We start from the raw sequence: 22,269 nt of genomic DNA, 5'->3' as shown, positions 1-22,269 counted from the left end.
TAGTAAACCATCCAGCTATTACTTAGAAAGTTTCAACCTTAAGGTGTACTCTAAAAAAAACCCTGATATCTTATCACCAGAAATCTTCTTTATTCTGCTCATACTTGGAAGAAAAAGACAAGCTTTGAAAGGGTGCTATGGAATCCCATGAGCTGGAAGATGACTTGCACTATTCCTTTTAGGTGTATTTTCTTCCTGAAAAGACATATGAGCTAGAGAAGAAGCTGAGAGCACTGGACCATACTCGCCACAGTATAACCACCGATTCAGAGCTGTCTGAACTGGAAGACAAAGTGGCTTCCGCAATGGCTGACGTACAACACACTGAGAGTGAGGTAATCCTTATTTTTTTTCTGACAAAATTATTTTTTTACTAGAAATGTAGGGACTCAAAAATTACAACAATGACTTGTTGCTTCCAAGACTGGGGAGAGGTAAAGGGAGAATCAGAAAGTGCCTACATGTTCAGGATTGTGTTCCAGCTTCCAGCCTACAACCATTTAAAATTTGGATTCAGTTCATTTAAAGAGGGGAGGCTTTCAGAATGTCTAGAGACTAGGGTTAGTAGGCAAAGCCTAGCATGTTTACCCCACTCACTGGTTACAGAATGCTTCTTTTGCTGCTACGACACTCGTTGCTGTTTTTATTTCAATGGCTAAAGAATCAGGCCATGAATTTTGTCTCTATATTGCCATTATGCTAGCATAATTTCCTTTATCAAGGAATGACATGAGTTTTTTGTTCTCAAGGTGTCTGATATAGAAACCCGAATAGCAGCTCTTAGTGCTGCTGGTCTGACCGTTAAACCAGTAGAAAAGTCCAAGAAGAAATCAAGCAGCCAGGTGAGTAAACAGAGATTTTACAAGTAACAGTCATGATTATTCATGAAAACTAGGAATTGTAGTGAATAGAAGCTTCCCATACCTATTTTGCAGTCATCTTGTTGCATCTTAGCAACCAAGAGAATGAAGTTGGTAGAATAACTTTAGTAGACTTCAACTGAGGAAGCTGGGGGCACATTCACACTGACTACATAGATCAGTATGTATCCAAATCAGCCCTGTGTAGGCTAAACAAGGCCGATGTAGCTTAACATCAGGACAAGGCTGCCTTAACATGGATATATCCTTAGTTATGTTAATTCATGGAGAAATTTGAATCCTGCTCAAGGATTTAGGTTCTCCCCCTAGTTAAGGGCAGTCAAGAGAACTGGGCTGGTTTCTATGTGGAACTGGCAGGAGTTGTCTTCATTGCCATCCTGTGTTCCTCAGGCTCAGGTTGTCTGGGAATGCAGGATGACAGTTCCCTGTTGACACTGTTTCTCGTGTCAGCTGGATCATCTGCTCACTGAATGGAATGGGGGAAAGAGGGAGTGGCTTTTCCCTAGCCTACACAAATGGTAGGAGGGCCCCATAGGATGGCTGTCCAGCCACATATTCCTGTGGAACAGCTGGACAGTTGGAATTCTCCGTCACCTCTGACTTAGTTCTGGAAGTCCCAATTAGACTACCAGGCAGGGTCAATCTTGATCCAGGACGCCAGATCAGCCTTTCATTATCAGTTAGTGTAGAACTCCTTCTAGACGTTTTATTCATTGGTACTTTGTATGTTTGCAGTTAAGAGCATACAATTTATTAGGCAGGAAATCCCTTTGAATTTGGTGTAAATTCCAACTGAGTTTGTTAAGACTAATGTGCTATTTCTGACCATTTAATGCTTTTAGATGATACCTTAATGCAGTAACAGAAAGAAAAATCTAGAAAAAAAATGTTGTGGAAATTAAAGGGAGGAAAGGAAGGGTTGATGGGAGGGATGAAAAAAGGGAATGAAGGAAGGGTGGGTAGGAGGGAGGGAAATAGAGACTCAGGGAGAAAGAATGTATTGTTTTAGATTATACATGGGCAACTGCTTGAGAGTCAGGGCTTTCACATGGCCTACACTGGATCTCGGTAAACTGCACTTTACCTTCTGGGTTTTTTAAAACTTTTGAACAGAACCCTTTATAGCAGCTATGAATGTCAGGATGTGCCCGTCTCAGCTATTCCCAACAAGCTGAACTGTTCACACCATGCCAGTTAATTGAAATGGGAGTAAATTGAAATGGGCTTTACTGCTAAGGACCATCTGGTCTGGGAGGGAAACCATGATTTGTTGCTTGCTCTGTCTGGGAATGGAATGTTAGCCATTAGGTATAGAGTGGAAGGGTGTGGTGGTGGTTTTGATATACAGTAGAGTCTCACTTATCCAACATAAACGGGCCGGCAGAATGTTGGATAAGCGAATATGTTGGATAATAAGGAGGCATTAAGGAAAAGCCTATTAAACATCAAATTAGGTTATGATTTTGCAAATTAAGCACCAAAACATCATGTTAGACAACAAATTTGGCAGAAAAAGTAGTTCAATAATGTTATGTAGTAATTACTGTATTTATGAATTTAGCACCAAAATATCATGATATATTCAAAACATTGACTACAAAAATGCGTTGGATAATCCAGAACGTTGGATAAGCGAGTGTTGGATAAGTGAGACTCTACTGTAATAGTGTTTTGCCGGGATTTAGTCGGAACTAGCTTCTTTTTCTACTTGGTAAGAAGGATCAATAAAATCTTTCCAAGGATTTGCCTGTGTGAGCCTGCTTTGTATCTGAAAACTTCCAAGAACTGATAATGAATGCATAACCTGGAGCTACACCCTTGTGACTAGCTGTAGTCACAGTCCCTACATAGCCCCATATTTTAGTGGCTATATAAGGACCTTTGAGTCTCCTTGTGGAGAGAAAAAGTGGTAAATAAATAAACATAATAAGCAAATAATAATAATAATCCTCTAGTCTCCATTTTATTGGGGAACAGTTGCTACAACCTAGAAGGAGTCTGTTCCCATTGTCCGGGAAGCAACTGGCTGATGGTCCCACTCAACATTAATCTCTGTTATGAGGACAACTGATAAGAGTCTTTCTGCGTGTTACATTGGAGACCACTCATAGGACAGGGTGAATTCAGAAGTCAGTTCTTTCCTGAGTGACAAGAACTGGCCTCCACCCATCACAATGGCTACTTCCATAATAAGCAGAGAGGGGTGGTGTTTGAGCTGGAATTCATTGCATTGCACCATAGTTATAGTTCTTATGTATGTGCAAATTTCATACAGGATTCTGGTCATAATACATCTACTTTAAATTGTAATACACACCATACTACCTCTGAGAGTATGTGGAGATTTCACGAGGTTTTGGGGTCCAGGATTGGAAAACAGAAGTGAAAGCCATAAATATTGATACTTCTGACCCATTGCTTTTAAAGCATTTAAAATGTTGTTCAGAGATCAGGATTCCCATGAGTTCATTCTAGGAATGATCTATTAAAAGAGTAGCATAGACGTGTACATGCAGTAGAGAGTGGATATTCTATAACACTTTCAAAAGAATCATGGAGTTGGAAGAAACAACAAGGGCCATCCATTCCAACTCCTTTCTGCCATACAGGAATACCCAGTCAAGCACTGTGAAAGTTCACTTCACTTCACTTTATTTCTTAATTAGTCGCTCTCCACCAGAGTGCTCCGAGTGACTTACAATTTAAAATATCATTCTACAATATAAAAACATTCAGCATAAAAACATTCAACAGTGACTATTTGGCAAATTAGATCTGATTACTTAAATACACAACCAAACAGCCAAGTCTTGAGCGCTTTTACAAAAGGTCGCAACTCTGACATTGCTCTAACACAGGGGTCCCCAAACTAAGGCCCAGGGGCCGGATGCGGCCCATTGAAGCTATTTATCCGGCCCCCACGGCACAAGGGCAGAAGGGGGTTAGACTAAATGACCCAAGGGGCCTCTTCTTCTCTTACAACCATTATTATTATTATTATTATTATTATTATTATTATTATTATTATTATTATTATTATTATTATTATTAACATTGAGGCTGGGTGGCCATCTGTCAGGGGTGCTTTGCTTGTGCTTTTAGTGCACAAAGGCAGAAGGGGATTGGACTCAATGGCCCAAGGGGTCTCTTCCAACCCTCTTTTTTCTTATTATTATTGTTGTTGTTTTTATTATTCATTATTATTATTATTATTATTTTATTGTATGAAACAGCAAACAAGATAGATATGTTGGATTTCATATAACAAAATCACAAGTCGAATACTTCCCAAGTGTCTAGGACCGTGTGATGTATTATTATTATTATTATTATTATTATTATTATTATTATTATTATTATTATTATTATTATTATTGCTTGGTGGCCAACTATAGTCCAGCCCTCCAACGGTCCGAAGAATTGTGAACTGGCCCCCTGTTTAAAAGGTTTGGGGACCCCTGATCTAGCCCTTCAACTGTCTGAGGGACCGTGAACTGGCCCTCAGTTTAAAAAGTTTGGGGACCCCTGCTCTAACATATGGAGGCAATGAGTTCCACAGAATTGGAGCATAGGCCGAAAAGGCTCTACGCCTTGCAGCTTCCAGGTGTACCTCCCTAGGGCCCGGTATGTATAGGAGATTTTCCTGGGAGGATCGAGGTGACTACTGATGGAGAAAAGGAATGAGGCGGTCCCTAAGATATAATGGTCCTTGGCCATTTTGAGCTTTAAATGTCAGGATCAGTATCTTGTAAGAGATCCGATGTTCTATTGGTAGCCAATGCAGTTGTTTCAGAATCGGTGTAATATGGGATCTTATAGATTATCCTTCTAGCAGCCTGGCCACCGCATTTTGGACCATTCGGATCTTCTGGGTTTTTGTCTTCGGAAGGCCAGCATATAAGGTGTTACAATAATCCAACCTAATGGTGACTGTTGCATGGATTACTGTTGCCAATGCTTCTGTCGAAAGGTAGGATGCCAATTTCCTTGCCTGGCGAAGATGAAAAAAGGCCTGCTTACTTATGGCAGTGATCTGGGACTCCATTGTCAGCGATGAGTCCAACACAACCCCAAGGCTTTTAACAGTAGCAGACAGAACCAGAACTTCCCCATCAAAATCAGGCAGTGACTGGATTAACTCTGGTGGCTGGCCGGGCCAGAGTATTTCAGTTTTTGCGGGATTCACTTTTAGTCTACTCGCTCACAGCCAACGCATCACTACTTCCAAACACAGCTTAAAGTTAGCTGTCTAAACTGTTTCAAAGCCTCCAAAGGAGGAGACTCATCCCTTTCCCCACATCATATACTATAATGATTGGCTTATCTAAACTAAAATAGTTCATTTCATCATTTTAGTTCAGCCTTTCCCATTTTTAATGGCATAGTTTATTACTTTTGCATGCTATGGATGGATGTTACGGACTAGAAGCTATGGATACTCCATAGAAGAGACTCCATAGCCTAGCTATGGACTCTCTGGAAGGCACAGAACATCTTCATATAATTTGGGCTGTGGGAAGCAGATGTGCTGTAACATTTCAGCATCTCCTTGTTAGTGGTTTTCAGGACAGCCAACCAGACCAATGTTTTTTCTTTATTCCACCCCCAAGGTGTTTACACTCCAGCCTACCAGGAATTCTTATAACTCTCCAGATGATCAGAGCTCAGACTCTCCGGTTACAGCTTCATCTGATGACTTCAAAGTGAGTGCGTAGACATGTGAGGGGGGATATGCCAAGTCCAGAGTGTTGTGAAGACGAGAAGCATTTCTGGTTTCTTTATTGGCTTCTAGTTGAAATGTAGTACAAAGATGTGAGCATATTTTAGACCAGGATCATTTAGAAGGAAATGACTAATTCCTCTCTATGTGGTTTAGTCTTCTAAGCTAATGTTTTCTTTCTTCTGAAATCTAATTAGGAACCACTTAACAAACAAGAACCTTTCTTCCACCATGAATGAAAATACACAATTGATTCATCTTTGCCATTTCATTTTTTTTTTAATTGTTGGATGGGTGCAATGGCCAGGAACATCTGGCCCCATGATTCAGTGCTTGCATTTTCCCTTCTCTCCATTTCATAACCTCTAACTTATCCAAACCTTCCCGCAACTTATAGATGCAGTCAACTTACATACAAGCATTATTTAAGTTAATCACAGTCAACACAGATTTAGGCCTATTGCTAACTGCTGCCATAATTTTGACAATGAGTCATGAACGAAACAGATGCAAAATTATGGTTCAAAATCTTTACTACATGAATCGAAATGAATGTTGAAATCGTATGCATGTTTTTGCTTAATTAGCTCAAATGTTTCTGTACTGTCCTCTCGACTATGCTTTGCATATTGGAACTGTGGACCACAGGCAGTGAAAAGCAGCATGAAAAAGTTCCACAGAACAAAATGTGTTGAAGAATTGCTAATACAATTCTTATGGCTACAACCTGCTGTTTCATCATTTATTACTAATTATCAAAGCTAGACTCAGTGCCAGCATGCTAGTTGTACTTTTTTAAGTCTTGTAACATTTTGAAAACATTTGGGGATAAACAGTAAAGAGGAGTGGGGAGAACAATGAGTCTTTTAAACATTTCTAATTATGTTCATATTTCAGTGATGTTTATTCTTATATAAGTAAATATTTGGTGAGATGGAGAGGCAGATTCATGAATGAAAATTTGAAGCTGTGGCCAGTATGTATATCAAATAAATCATGCTGAAGGAATGATGGGATTAATCTTTTTTGTATATTGATATATACATATACCACTTTTTTTCTCCTTTCAGGTAATGGCTATGCCACATGTGTTGAGAAGAAAATTCACCTCTTCGCTTGAAATTTCAAGTAAAGCACATGCTCCTTTATGTATTGGAGAAAGTATTGTATTTTGGAGAAAGCTTTCTGTTCACTCATACAATTGGGTTGGGTTAGAGCAGTGGTTCTCAAATTGTACTCCAGGAAACCCTTGGGGCGCCGTGAGAGGTGCTTAGGGGCCCTGCAGGTACCCCACACCCCACTTCCTCTGGGGTTTCTGCTATTATTATTATTATTATTATTATTATTATTATTATTATTATTATTATTATTATGTTGAGGGTGTTTGTATTTTTCCTGCATCACAGAAGGGGTTTGAACTAGATGGGCCTGGGGATCTTCCACTGAAATACTGATAAGTTTATGTTGGTTAAAATTGTTCTTCATTTTAAATATTGTGTGTGTGTGTGTGTCTGTATAAAGAGAGAGAGAGAGCGCACTGTGTGACGTGGTTCACACAAACACACTCCATCTGTCTGCCACTGACCCAGCTCATGCGTGATATATATGCATTATATATAATATAATATGTAAACATTTCTTGGGGTTCCACGAGAAACTTTTGTTTCAAAACGGATTACACGGCTGAAAAGGTTTGAGGACCCCTGGGCTAGAGTCTGTTGTTGGTCTGTGAAGAAACAGGGACCACCAGTACTACAGATCATAACCACATAAAGAAATGTAGTAAACAATATTTCCTCACATTTCTTAAAAGACTGTGTTAGTGTGGAATATAAGTATATACCATCTTTGAACTGGAAGCAGAAGCTTTCATAGACTGAAATCTCCATCAGCAGATGAACAAGATCCCTTTACATTAAGAAAGTTGAACACTTAAAATGCTTGTGCCAAGTATGATTAAATAACATTTACTTACCTAGGCGATCCCTCGTAGTTCGAGGACGATTGTCTTCCATCTCTGTTGTCTTTGGGGTGTGTCCATAGGTGGCTGAAGACCAGTTAAACTATTTATAAACTATTTGTATTGCAACTGATAGTGGAAAATAGGGGAAAGCAGTCATCCTCCCATTTGATATAATTGATGAAGGGCTCATTTTTGGATCTAGGTTTTTCAAGATCTCTTTTCTATTTGGCCAAAGAATAAACCATCCTATGCTTTAAAAGAACATAAAATAGTGGGGCCTGGGCTGGAGTGGACTTTTCAATGTCTAATGACAAGAGGATAAAATTGTAATAATCTGGGGACATTTCTTTTGTCACCCTTTCCTTGGTGCGGGAGAAGTACTAAGGAGCTCTGAGAAACAAGAGATCAGGAGATTCCACCTGAACATTAGGAAGAACTTCCAAACTGTGAGAGCTGTTCAGCAGTGGAACTATCTGCCTTGGAGTGTGGTGGAGGCTCCTTCTTTGGAGGGTTTTAAGCAGAGGCTGGATGGCCATCTGTTGGGGATTTTCCTGCTTCTTGGCAGGGGCTTGGACTGGATGGCCCATGAGGTTTCTTCCAACTCTATGATTCTATGAAAGAGACAAAAATGTTGAACCTAGGAAGACTGTTATTTAGTATTCTGTGGCAACATAAAAGGTTCATGAATACCTGTTGGTATGTTAAAAGAAGCACCTTTTTTACTCCAAGGATGGGCAATCTTTAGGCTTGTGGGCTCTATTTTGGGCTTTTGCAAGAATACTAAACTTTGTCAAACAGAGTCTGGAGCAAAGGGATGGTTGAGAGAGTTGGAGGAACACTTCTGAAGTAATTAAGATCCATGAATATATCCTGTCATAATAAATGTCTTTGTTGTTCATTTTATCAGATAATGCTGAATCTTTTGCTCGGAACTCCTATTACAGAGGGTCTCTGACACAACGAAACCCCAATGGAAGAAACAGAAAAGCTGATCGCATCTTTTCGGCAAGTATTCCAAAAGCCAATCTTTATTTTTATGCTGACTAAGAACAGAATGGCAGATAGACAAGAAATAAATCAGTGTCTTTCATAAGCAGAAAATAACAGTCCAAATAATGAAAGTTAGTGTAGTTCATAAAAAAATCACAAGCCTCTAAGTGCCCTAATATGACTAGAAGGAAGAAGAAGGTTTGGTAGGGTTTTTAAAATTTTATAGTCACCCATAAACATGTAGACAGTTCAAAATTGGTAAGGTCCTGTCTGAAGCATGTCAGATGTCCAGCCAGGCTAAAACTGTAAAACCTGTGTGTTGTTGCTGCCATGCCTCATCAGCCACAAAGCTCCTTGCGATTGCCTGGCCTTTCCTTGTTGAGTCTGCTGAGGTCATAAACAGATTCCCTTATGAGCAGGAAGGAGGTAGTCCAGAGACACCCTTCTTCTTGCGGATTACATTGGAGCCTTCTTGTGATCTCCACAGACATGATCACAATGTCCAGATGTTTGGAGGAAGCTTGGTATTTAGCAAGGGGCAATGAGTGGCAACATGGGGATGATCCTTCAGTTCGGTGATCGGTGAAGGAAAAGGTGATGAGGATGCTGTCCATGTGGGAGTAAAGATTGGTGTGGAAATGATAACATTTGAATGTTTTAAGGTGTTCAGTGTTTAATGTTCATTATGAAATTGATCATGGAGAGAGTTTCCAAATCTACATTTTATCAATATCAACTGTTTTGTCTTGCTGCCATTTGCAGCCCTTCTAGCTGTCTTGAGGACTAGTATTTTTGAGTCAATTGATTTGAGGCTAAACGTCCTAGTCACATGCTTACGAATCCTTGAGAGTTATGACACTAAATTAGGCATGGGAACATCACACAGAAACCTGGTTTTTGTCACCATGTTCACTCTTCCCTGAAAATTTATAATCTTAGCACCGTACGCTATGATGAGTATGGGGAAATGTGGGGTGGAGGAGTTAATTTTAGTATGATACTTCTGTTTTGATTGCAAAAAGACTCATATTGATGTTTGATACTTTACAGAAACCTGTGATGACCCATCGGTCTTGAAAACAGTAAAGGTCTTCCAAGTTTAATGAAATAGGCTTCACTCTGAAGGTTTCATCCCCTTTTTCTTGCCTCCACTCTGCTTCCCGATCTACACCAAGAAACAGAGAAAAGAAGCAAACTACTCTTGAAAATAATTCCCTAAGCAATGTTTATTGGAGGTTTTGATCCCATTTTTTTACAACCACATCAGAACCCAGCATAGTTATAAGAAATTTCTTCTTTAGGGTCAAACTTACTGACCCACATCTGTTAAATAGGAGTTGTAGCTAAAGTGTTTTTTTCATGTGCTATGTGTCCATATTATGATTTATCTGGACAAGTGGATTGAAGTCATATTATGTAGACCAGTTGGTCCAATGTGTTGTTTCTGCTATTTGCACTGCTTTGAACAGTCCAGAATTTAATGCTGATCTGCAATGGCCAGGCAGATGCTGGAGCGGGTGAGGGTATCTGTTAGTTTAGTACACTGAACTAAGAAACAAAACAATCACTTGTAGGTATAGCTGCTTTTCAGTTCTTCGTGGGTTTAAATATCCTCTGTGTTTTCCCATTAATTAAAACCACATATTTTAATTGGAAAAAGAGTTCTATGACATCCTGAAGATTAAAATATTATTATAGTACAATTTTTGTTAAGTGCTCCCAATACATGGGATCCTGGATTCTAGACCATGAAAGCTTACGCTGCAGTAAACATAGTATCCTAACCCGGTAGACTTTTACAAAACTCTTTGTTGCTTTGGGATATGCCAGGAAACAGGAAGTAGTTTTATACACATGTTCTGAGAGAAGACACCTTCTCAGAATTCACCTCAAAATAGTAAAAACTATTTTGCAAAGATAGTGATGACTAAATGAGAGGTAAAGAAGAAGATAACAGTTCTATAAGGACCATAGTTCAGTGGATAAACATAAATAAAACCTCTGGCATTTCGTTAAAAATAAAATACATGTGATGGGAACCACTCAGCTCTTCCTTGGCAAACGTGAACAGTCACAGCCCCAATAATGGACTACAAGAAAAACTGGTTTAGTTTGACAAGGGAGTTTCTTATGTTCCTAGCTGTTACTGACCTCACTCTAAGCAACCTTGGTGGATTTCTTTTATCTAGTACAGTGGTTCTCAACCTGTGGGTCCCCAGATGTTTTTGGCCTACAACTCCCAGAAATCCCAGCCAGTTTACCAGCTATTAGGATTTCTGGGAGTTGAAGGCCGAAACATCTGGGGACACACAGGTTGAGAAACACTGATCTAGTACTTCCTTCTAATTTATAGTATCATGTATTCAGAAGATGTTGGGTAGGGAAGAGCAGCTTCTCCAATGCTAGGGTTTGGTGGTCCCAGAGGAGAATTTTCTGACTGAGGATTCTAAAGAACCATCCCTTAAACTTCCAGGACTCCATAGGATGGAACCATAGGAAATAAAATTGGGAGCATAACGCTATAACTGTGGTCACATAGCAAGGTGGAGTCTCCTCCCCTATCGGGTTAGCACACCATGCAGAATAATAAGGCATATTTTAGCCATGAAAATAGGCAGTATTCATGAGCTAATCACTATGTCAAATCAGTAATAGAACCCTTGGTCAAAATCCAGTTGTAAGTCCCAGCAGGAGTAGACCCACTGAAAGATTTATGTATGTTCTGTTTATTCAGTAAGCCTGCTTTAAAGTTGCCAAACTGAAAACTATAACTTTAATGGTTGTGTGGAAAAGTGGATTTCAGCAAGTGTTGTTTGCCATGTAACGTAACCAGTTATAACTGCTGAAATGCCCTCGTCTACATAATCTTTACAAGTAGAAAAGCCCTCTCTAGCTTGCACACGGGCAACGTGAGTCTGCCTTAGTTGGAATTAGTTCACCATATTCTCGCTCAGGTGTCTTCAACTTAAATAGACTGACTAATGATTATGAACAGAGTATAAAGGTGCAATTTTGTCTCCTCAAAAATTGTACCATGCATCAAATAGCACTGTTGCTTTCTATCCTAATGTATATATGTATGTATGTATATGTATGCACGTATGTATGTATGTTTAGATCTAGAACTGCAATAAAATTCATTAAATTCTACATCTGACTAATTGCCATATTTCTAAATTATATTCTTTTAAAAATGATTTTCAGACATTGTTACTATATTTCTGTTTTTGGTAAATACACAACTTACTAAAATATTCACATTTAGGAAATATTTAGAAATCTGACTTCAAGGTTGTTACTAACAGAAGCCAATTTCTATTTCATGCTTCTATTTTTGACAAGTATTTACAGTAATGCACCCACGCCTAAATTGCTAACATTATGAATTATGGTATTCTCAATAGAATAGGCCCATTGAACCATAAAATCATAAGAGTTGGAAGGAGATCCATAGCCTATAGGAATCAAGGGAAAACGTGCTGAGGATATACATTTCTTTGCTATAAAATTCAATTTCCCACGCCCTGTACTGAAATGATCTGATACATTTTGATAGTTTTGATCAGTACATAATATTATATCCTAGACAACAATGTGCCACTCATATTTCCTTTTTTTAATTTGGTACCTTTTGGAAACAAACGCCACATTTATGTTCTTTGCTGCTGCATCACACATATACACAAAGCCAAGGATAACCCCCAATACACAGCTCACATGCTCTCTTCACAGAGAGATATTTTGTATAGTTATAGAAGAAAACAAAAAAAATCACTTTACATTCTTAATTAATGTAAATCGTTTAAAACATGATTAAGGAGTGTCTACATTGCATGAATCAGGTCTTCAGTGCTCATGTTGTCACAATTCAGAGACAAAGCTTGTGGCAAAATCTCAGCTGGGAACTTTGAAAGCGGCTGTCTAAGTCAGCAGTTCTGGACGAGGCGTAAAGTGGCTTTGTATACATGGTTTCAGTGTCCTAACAACAAATGCTATAATATTTAATTACCGAGTTTTTGGGGGGGGGGGGGGGGACACATGATTAATGGAAACTGGATACCACTCCATGTATAAGGGAGTCCTATTGTACTCAAATATCTAGTCTAACAACTGCTTAGTGATGGATAGTCACAAGTAAAGCATCCCTCTTTCCATGCCCCAAAACATTTCCCATGAAGGCATTTTTGCTAATTCTTTAAAAAAAATGTACGTGGATTTATTAGCTCCCTGGTGAAGCACAACTCCACTGGGAGGGAAAGCTGTACATTCTGAAACAGCTGTAAGAATGGTACACACAAATATAGTGTCCAAAATTACTTAACTTATTCTAGTGAAAAATTATTAATATCTGCCAGTTTGTTCTCTATATTTATTCATAGATAGAGATAGATTAAAGCAAGGAGGAGCTGAGGAGCCTTATAACCAAGGTGAAAGAAGAAAATGCAAAAGCTGGGTTGTAGTTAAACATCAAGAAAACCAAGATTATAGCAACCAGACTGATTGATAACTGGCAAATCGAGGGAGATAACATGGAGGCAGTGACAGACTTTATATTTCTAGGCACAAAGATTACTGCAGCCAGGAAATCAGAAGACATTACTTCTTGGGAGGAGAGCAATGACCAATCTTGATAAAATAGTGAAGAGCAGAGACATCACACTGGCAACGAAGGTCCCCATAGTTAAAGCAGTGGTATTCCCCGTAGTAACCTATGGATGCGAGAGCTGGACCATAAGGAAGGGTGAGTGAAGGAAGATAGACGCTTTTGAACTCTGGTGCTGGAGGAAAATCCTGAGAGTGCCTTGGACCGCAAGAAGATCCAACCAGTTCAAGCTCCAGGAAATAAAGCCTGACTGCTCAATGGAGGGAAGGACAATAGAGGTAAACATGAAGTACTTTGGCCACATAATGAGAAGACAGGAAAGCTTGGAAAAGAGCATGATGCTGGGGGAAATGGAAGGAAATGGGAAGAGGGGCCTACCAAGGGCAAGGTGGATGGATAGTATCCTTGAAAGGACTGGCTTGACTTTGAAGGAACTGGGGGTGGGGACAGCCAACAGGGGGCTCTGGCATGGGCTGATCCATGAGGTCACGAAGAGTCAGAAGTGACTGAATGAATAAACCACAGAAATAGATAGATGATAGATAGATAGATGAGAAATAGAAAAATGAAATTGCAACAGTCACAAATAGGAAAATATACATATTTGCAAACCAGCAATCGTCAATAGATTGATGTCAACAGGCAGGTAAGAGATAGATCGATCAATTGATTGATAAATAGATAGATCATTCATAGATAGATAGATAAAAAGGCACGTGAATGAAATATATTATGTGAGATTATTGGAATGGAAGCAGTGTCAGTGTGAAGAAACAGGCAGGAATTAAAAATCTGAACTTGTAACTGATTAAAACCATTTTCAAGTTTATATTTTTACAATATGTAGGAATGATATGGAAAAGTGCAAAATAATAAGGAAAATGGCCAGTCTAGTTCCAAGCAATCTAATTTGCTCAAAGCAAGAAAATACACTGAGTCATGAAAATCTCCTTGCTTGAGGTGATACAAGTGAGTGTTAATTCGTAATGGGAGGGGATATAATGCTGTTGAGGTGCCATGTCCCACTGCTGATGTCATGGGCGACCGTACAGGGACAAAGGCAAGGGATAAAAAGGCAAAGAACTCAGACTGAGTCCTCTCACTGAAAGGACAGAAAACCGTGTCACTCTCCTGTTCTCCCGCACAGAAAAAAAGTAAGTATTTTTCTTCAGTTCACTCTATTAGTTCTGTCCATCTTTCTATAAGTGGGTGCAAGCAAGGCTGAATAGAGCACCTAGTATGCATGGCACCTCTAGCCTCATCCAAGTAATATTGGGACCTTTCTAAAGCAGAGCCTATTCCATTTCCAGATCAATTTGCATCAAATTGGCTGTTTGTGTGCATGCATGAGTTTTCCCATTTTTGTGTCTGCAGCTGTTTAATGTATGCTGACCATGGTTTGCTAAAGTAATGCAAGTCAAAAGATTTCCTAAGTAGTTATTTGAGCATTTTGGTCAATGTTCAGAGAACTTATTTTTGAAACAAATTTGTGTTTATGCCAGGAAAGCAAGGGAACTTTTAATTGTCCAGCACCTGCAGAAAACTGCAGGATTCCCAAATGAAAAATCATTTAGGATTATATACCATCGTTTTAACTATAGATATCGATGAGCATCCACAGTGCAAAAGATTAAGATAGATGACCATTTTGCTAGTTATCCATTTATTGGACTGCTGGAAAACAGCAGCTAGCTAAGTTATGGCTTGATTTGCCTCTAATTCTGTAGGTGAGACTTAGCTATGTTTTCAATTACATCATAATTGTTTTCAGGATTGGCACTGAGAAGCCTGGTTGCTGTTTATTTATTTTATTAATTAATTTATATACTGCTCTTCTGTTGTTGTTGTTGTTGTTGATGATGATGATGATGATGATGATGATATTGAAAGTAGGAGGCATATAAAATAACTGTACAATATATACATACATGCAGACGTACATACCTGCTTGTCCCAGAGCTTTTTTCGCACAATTGAGAAACCTATCTTTTTGGGATTCCAGTTTATACAAAACAGTCCTATAAAAGTACATTCGTATGGTAAGTGCATATTTTGCTGTTCTTATTACATGTTGTCAAGTTAGTTTCAACTTATAGCAACTTTATGAATAAGAAAACTCTAAGGCACCCAGTTAATAACAGCCCGATTAAAATCTTGCAAACTCAAAGTCCTGGTATTGTCAAAGGCTTTCATGACCGGAATCACTGGGTTGCTGCGTGTTTTTCAGGCTGTATGTCCATGTTCCAGAAGTTTTCTCTTCTGATGTTTCACCCACATCTGTGGCAGGTATCTTCAGAGGTTGTGAGGTACCTCTGAGGATGCCTGCCACAGATGTGGGTGAAACGTCAGGAGAGAAAGCTTCTGGAACATGGCCATACAGCCCAAATGATGCACAGCAACTCAAGGTCCTGGTTTCTTTGATTCTGGGTGCATCTACACTGTAGAATTAATGCAGTGTGACACCACATTAACTGCTCAATGCTATGAAGGTAGTTTGGTGATGCCCCAGTAGAGAAGGCAAAACAACCTTCTTTGTAGAGTTGGTACCCTTGTTATGTGTAATACAAATAGTGCCTAAGCCGAAGAGCCGGCATTGTCTGTAGACACCTCCAAAGTTGGCATGACTGTCTAGAGCACCATTACCTTCCCGCCGGAGCATTACCTATTGATCTACTCACATTTGCATGTTTTCGAACTGCTAGGTTGGCAGAAGCTGGGGCTAACAACGGGAGCTCATCCCACTTCCCAGATTTGAACTGCTGACTTTTTGGTCAGCAAGTTCAGGAGCTTAATGGTTTAATCTGTTGTGCCACTGGGGGCTCCATTTATAGTTATAATATAGGTACAGTATTATTCCTAGAATGTAGTATTAGTAGCAGTGTATGATGTTTTAAGTGTATGATGCACCAATGCAATTTTTAAAACCAATTAGTTGTATCTACCTGCTCCTAGGCTGAGCATTTAAACTGAAAGATCCACAAATAATTCCACAGAAGAAAAATTGATAGTAATTTATTTTGTTTATACTGACACTGGTAATTCAGATGGTTATCAGCTTCATTAACCAATATAAGAAGGATCTGTATGATTGTAATGATAAAATCTAGGTTTGACTATTAGTGTAATTTTTCAGGAAACCTAACATTTCTTGAAATGCATCTTTCACATCTTCCATTCATTTCTTAAAAATAATCTTACACATTTCTTGTATTTCTGTAGAGGTGACATTTTTAATTTTATTTTTGATTGTGGCTGCTGACCTTTACTAAAAACTCTTTCCTTCTTTTTATCCCTGTACCTACAGCTAAGTGTCCACTTCCTTTGGTCATAAGCCACAAGACATTTGAGGAGGGAAAGAACTTGAAAGGAATGAGGCTGCTCATTGTCTGCCTCCTGTGCTTGCTGCTGGACCACCTAGTATTCCCGGACACTGAAAGTCGAAACCTGGATGAATCCACTGAAATTAGAAGTATGTTCCTATTGGTCAAGCATTCCATGCTAGGGTGTAAACAAAACATGTGTCTTAAAAGTGATCAAGAAATAACACGGGGTTAGGTTACTGTTGAACAAAACATGTGTGTGTTTACAGTGTTGGAAAGCTAAATGTGGCACAGCCTTGTACTTTCAGGTCAATCTCCTGATTGGACAAGGACAGTCTTAATGAATCTTCTATCATAGGGTTGTTGTATGTCTTTCGGGCTGTGTGGCCATTTTCCAGAAGTATTCTCTCCTGACGTTTCGCCCACATCTATGGCAGGCATCCTCGGAGGTTGTGAGGTATGGATAAACTACGGAAAGGAAAGGAAAGGAAAGAATATATATCTGTGGAGAGTCCAGGGTGTGGCAAGAGTCCTTTGTTACTGGGAAGCCAGTATTAATGTTTCAGTTAATCACCCTATTAGCATTGGAAAGGTTTTGTCTCTTGCCTGGGGGCATCCTTTGTTCAGTCATTAGCTGTCTTCTGCCCTCAGAGTGTTGGTTCCCATCTACTGTTTTGATTTTAGAGTTTTTTAATACTGGTAGCCAGATTTTGTTCATTTTCATGGTTTCTTCCTTTCTGTTGAAGTTGTCCACATGCTTGTGGATTTCAATGGCTGCTCTGTGTAGTCTGACATGATAGTTGTTGGAGTGGTCTAGCATTTCTGTGTTCTCAAATAATATATTGTGTCCAGGCTGGTTCATCAAGTGCTCTGCTATGGCTGATTTCTCTGGTTGAATTAGTCTGCAGTGCCTTTCATGTTCTTTGACTCGTGTTTGGGGGCTGCGTTTGGTGGTCCCTATGTATACTTGTCCACAGCTGCATGGTATCCGGTAGACTCCTGCAGAGGAGAGAGGATCCCTCTTGTCCTTCGCTGACCGTAGCATTTGTTGGATTTTCTTTGTGGTTCTGTAGATAGTTTGTAGGTTGTGCTTCTTCATCAGTTTGCCTATGCGGTCAGTGGTTCCCTTGATGTATGGTAAGAACACCTTTCCTCTGGGTGGATCTTTGTCTTGACTCTCCTGGCTTGTTCTTGGCCTTGCAGCTCTTCTGATGTCTATGATGGGGTATCCATTGGCCTGTAGAACCCAGTTTAGGTGGTTTAGTTCACCTTGGAGGAGGTGAGGTTTGCAGATTCTTTGTGCACGGTCTGTCAACACATCAATCTTCTATCATCCCACTTTTTCAGTGCCTAGTTTCTCTATCCCCGTCCCACTTTCCTCCTTTGTCCTCAGTTTACTTTGGTTCATGTAAAATTAGTTCAAAGTGCATAAGAAGCTTGCACTCAATTTACTCAGGGTGCTATGTGGGGTCAGGGAGAGGAGAAGGATAGGATCTTGCCCTTCCCTATTAGGCTCAGGCAAAAGCACACTGTTCTTGCTCATCAGTTGTTTTTGCCATCTTGACCACAGTCTGATGTTGCTTGGCCACATGCAAATCCCTGTTGACTCCATGAATTTTGCTGTTTCCCTAAGCAAGACATGCTCAGGAGAGCTTTACTATTGCTTTCCATTGAAATATAGCCTACAGCACCTGATATTCCTTGACAGTCCCCAATCAAATACTAACCTCCCATGACTCTGCTGAGCTTCCAAGATCCAATAGAATATGGTGCCTTCAGAGTCTTAGGCAGAGTTCAAGGCAAGGGTTAGGCACCTATTTCAGTTATAGGGACAAATTTAGGGTTTTTTAAAGATATTGGATGGGGAGAGGGCAAATTGCATGAATTTTGTTATCAGAAGTGAGATAAAAAAGTCCAGTATATATGGGTTCAAAGCTTTTTTATTGTAACAAAACTTGGGAGAGGCATTTTTAGAATATGAGGGGAAAGCACAGAAATTGAGAAGAGGGCATGGACTTCTAGAGAACTCCCCCCCAAAAAAACAGGATGAGACTCCTGGAGGGAAGGATTTTGCCTTCAGGCCTATGGCTCACCATGCAGACTTTAAGGGATCGGTGCTGAGGCTGAATTTGCCTCAAAAGTCTTCCAGAATAAATGATCCAAGAATAAATGTACACTTTCCATCCATTACAGTACCTGGATAAGATCTTTCATAAAAGTAGAATAGTGATGCAATTGCAGAAATGTAATTTCTCCTTTTATGTAGACTAAGCTAGAAGGTATGCAAGACGAAGCATGCTGCCAGTTATGCTGTATCTGGAATTATTACTATTATTGGGGAGATATACCTGTAGAGCCTGTGTGCTTTCTGGATCTTTAGAGTACCATATATACTCATGTATAATTCAAGGGCAGGTTTTAGGGGCAAAATTATGGCTTTTGATATGAGCCGTGGAGAAGTCAAGGGTCATTTCATGGAGAGAGATAGGCACCAATGCTATCTCTGAAAGGCAACTGCTCTCGGCCACTGCCACCCTTTCAAGAGGTCCAGAAGTGATGCCATGGCAAAGAGAGAAGAGGAGACTGGTGCTTCTTTTAAGTTCTTCGAGGACAATCCTTTTACCTTTTGTCGCTCTACTCAGAGATGGCAAAGGTTCCTTTTTTGATAAGAGTTAAGGTACAGTACTTACTATGGAACAGTCGAGCCATGTCTTTTAGATTGATTTCTGATGAAAATTTCTAGCATGTGGGGTACAAATCCACACAACATAGAATAACAGTTTTCTCTGGAATTCAGCTAACTCACATGTAACATTCATTTTTGAGGAGGTTAAAGGGTCTGAATGAACAAAATTGAATTGAAGGACAAGACAAAATTGAAGACAAGAGTTTGGCATTTTATCAGAGGCCCACTCCCAACTGTGGGAATTCCTACTGATCTTCCAAAACTTGTAGGATGTAGTTTAGATCTTAGGCTGTTTTATGCCTCTCGTAATTTCTTGCCTCCCATAGCCATAGGTGCCAATTGCTAGTATGTATTTGAGCTTCTGTCTTCACTAGTTACTTTTTTGCCATCACTTATAATCATTGACACCATAGCCATCATCACCACCAGTGTTATCGTATCATCACCAATGGTAATTTTGTGGAATTAACCAGAAAGACAGATTACTCCCAAGACAATAATTGTCAAAAAGTGACGGATGTGTGCTTATTGAAAGGGTCGAATGCTGACTCACTAAAATGTGCCTTTCCTCAGTGACTCCATCCATGCTTTAGACTGCAGTAGAGCCATGTCTGGAATAAAAACAATGCCTCCTCATTATCTCTTCTGGGCCTTGCCTTCCAGATCCTGACATTGATCCTTCCTGGTACACTGGGCGGGGGATCCGACCTGTGGGACGGTTTGGAAGGAGAAGAGCAGCTGGAGAGACCATCCAGAAATCTGTCCATAGGCACCTGCATGCTTGCTTCCCAATAGAAGAGTATAATGTTGCTCTCCAAGATGGTTGATACGCTACATGTATGAATCATTTGCCATGGTGACATGAAATAACATCATAAACACACTATTCTAGTCCCCCTTGAAGTCAAATAAAACACTGTCCCTTGCTGCATTCTTTCTTTTATGGCTAAAACCAAAAGAAAGGAACAGTGTTTGACTGACAGATTCCATTAGATCTTATATCCTTTTGCCCTCCTTTATATATTAAATCACTCATGTTCTCTCGGCGTATTCCTTTCATTTCTTTAATTATTTATATTTCTACCAGTGTGCATACGTGTCATTTTACAAAACATAAATGGTCCCTGTTGTAACAAGATTCATTCCAGTCTACAATCTGGTACAGCTGGGACAACAGAGAAAGGCTAGGAAGTATAAACACTTGGAAAAGGGTAAACAGTTGTAAATAGATATGCATATTTTCAGTTACATATATGGCATTGTTGCAAGATAGACCTTTGAGCACATTTCTCCTACATCTCCTATACATTATTTCCTTTTTGTTATATATATAATTGGGTAAAGTAATATTGCTGGACTGCAACTCCCAGGAGCTTTAACCAGCATAGCCAATGATGGAGAATTCTGGGAAATACAGTCCAAGAACACTTGGAGGGTTATCCTACTTGTGTTATATCTGAATCTGAGGATATGTCAGAATGGGTAAATTTTAACTTGGGTCATGGAATGTGAACTTGGTGAAAGTCTACAGAAATCTAATTTCTTCTCTTTCTTCTTCTTGTTTTATATACCTCTCTTATGCTAAAAGTATCCAGAACCATGAATAACTTAACCATACAATGATATAACATCATTAATAAATAAAGACAACAAATAATTTCTAAATGCAGTAATAACAAAGCAAATCATACACAACAACAATAGCAAAATATTTTATATATTAAAATATCAGCAATAAAATTAAAAGTTGCATCATAAAAGCTCATAGAAATAAAATTGTCTTCAGCATCCAGTGAAGGACATTCAAAATGACATGCTGGCAGATTTCAACTGGAAAATAGATGGCACTACCACAGAAAAAGTATTGCCTCGTGTGCTAACTTGGCCTCATAAACAAAAATACTGTCCATGGTCTTAATTTGGGGGGAGACCTAAACCAGAACACATGATCCCTAAGGTAACCTGGTCCTAAACCGTCCAGAGTTGAAGGCTAGAACCCGAACTATCAACTTGAAAGCAAATGATGTATGGGTTTCAGTCCAAAACTCTGATGGCACAGGAAGCTAGGCTGAAGACCTGATCATATAAGTCAGGTGAATCACAATTGTAACAGGAGAAGACTGTTGGCGGGAGGGGGGGGGCTTTCTTTTGCAAAAGGAAGTCATCGGTGGATTATTTGTGTTTGTAAAAGAAACACTTTCCAGGATGTCTCCAACTGGGAAAGGAGCAGGGTCATGTGATACGTTTAACTTAAATATGTTGTTATGACTGCTATTATCATACCTTGTATGATAAAGTCCTCTATAGAGAGGACAAAGACTTACGGATCAGGGCTTTCAGACAAAAATGTGTAGTATGACATACACATCCTAACAAGAATTATATTGTGGATGATAGTACTGATAGTCACTGAGAGATTCAGGGAATTCACCAAGGAGACAGAAACAGTTTCCATTTCAAAACTGGGAAAGGATAGATCCAAATCATAATCAGTTTTCTTCAATATGGGTTTCTTCTGAAAGGCACAAACTAATCTTGAGATTCCATTAGGCAAGTAGGCAAGCTGCGCAAAGGCTCAAATTTACACATGTTCGCTTTCAATTTTCCAAGAAGTCAGTCAATGCTGTTGGAGTCTGAACACATCCTCATGGACAATGACACAACATCTTTTACCTCTGGTCTGGTTTCAGAAATGGAGTCCAAGTTGAAACAAATGTTAAAACATCACCTGCAAAAGTTCATTCAGAATTTTCTCTGATTACCAAAGGCGCTTCTCTTTTCCATCTGGCATTGAAAGCAGTCTCCAAATTCAAGGGCAGCAAAAAACAAAAACAAAAAACTGACAGAGGTGTTGCTTGGATCAAGAGAAAAATAATTTATTTGGGCTTACAGAGAAGCAAAAATATTAATAAAAGCAAAAACACTGAACAGCATATGCATACGAATGCCAAGAACCTATCTTGTACTTAAGAATAATGGTTTTAGAGTTCATCTTATCTCTATTAGCTAGCTTCAACACATGACCTTTCTGGCAATGGAGAGGGGAGAGGGTGTGGCTTTTTTTGGTCTAATCATTTCCTGTTTTTGAACTATAGGCATGTGAAGC

At 39.4% G+C, this 22,269-nt stretch overlaps 1 protein-coding gene across 2 annotated transcripts in view; it reads left to right on the top strand.

The window, feature by feature from the left end:
• mlph (melanophilin) overlaps positions 1-11,704 on the top strand; it is an 86,594-nt gene extending 74,890 nt beyond the window's left edge. For both annotated transcript variants that reach the window (XM_008114609.3, XM_008114600.3), the window contains 6 exons: positions 183-335; positions 750-842; positions 5,492-5,584; positions 6,672-6,729; positions 8,472-8,569; positions 9,605-11,704. In XM_008114609.3, coding sequence (XP_008112816.1) covers positions 183-335; positions 750-842; positions 5,492-5,584; positions 6,672-6,729; positions 8,472-8,569; positions 9,605-9,631 — 522 coding nt within the window. In that variant the 3' untranslated portion in view covers positions 9,632-11,704. The remainder of the gene's footprint in view (positions 1-182; positions 336-749; positions 843-5,491; positions 5,585-6,671; positions 6,730-8,471; positions 8,570-9,604) is intronic.
• The last annotated feature ends 10,565 nt before the right edge of the window (positions 11,705-22,269 follow it).

Source organism: Anolis carolinensis, chromosome 1, assembly GCF_035594765.1.
Source record: "Anolis carolinensis isolate JA03-04 chromosome 1, rAnoCar3.1.pri, whole genome shotgun sequence".
NCBI lineage: Eukaryota > Metazoa > Chordata > Lepidosauria > Squamata > Dactyloidae > Anolis > Anolis carolinensis.
Note: the sequence above shows the minus strand (reverse complement) of the source record. Positions and strands in the feature narration are given on the sequence as shown.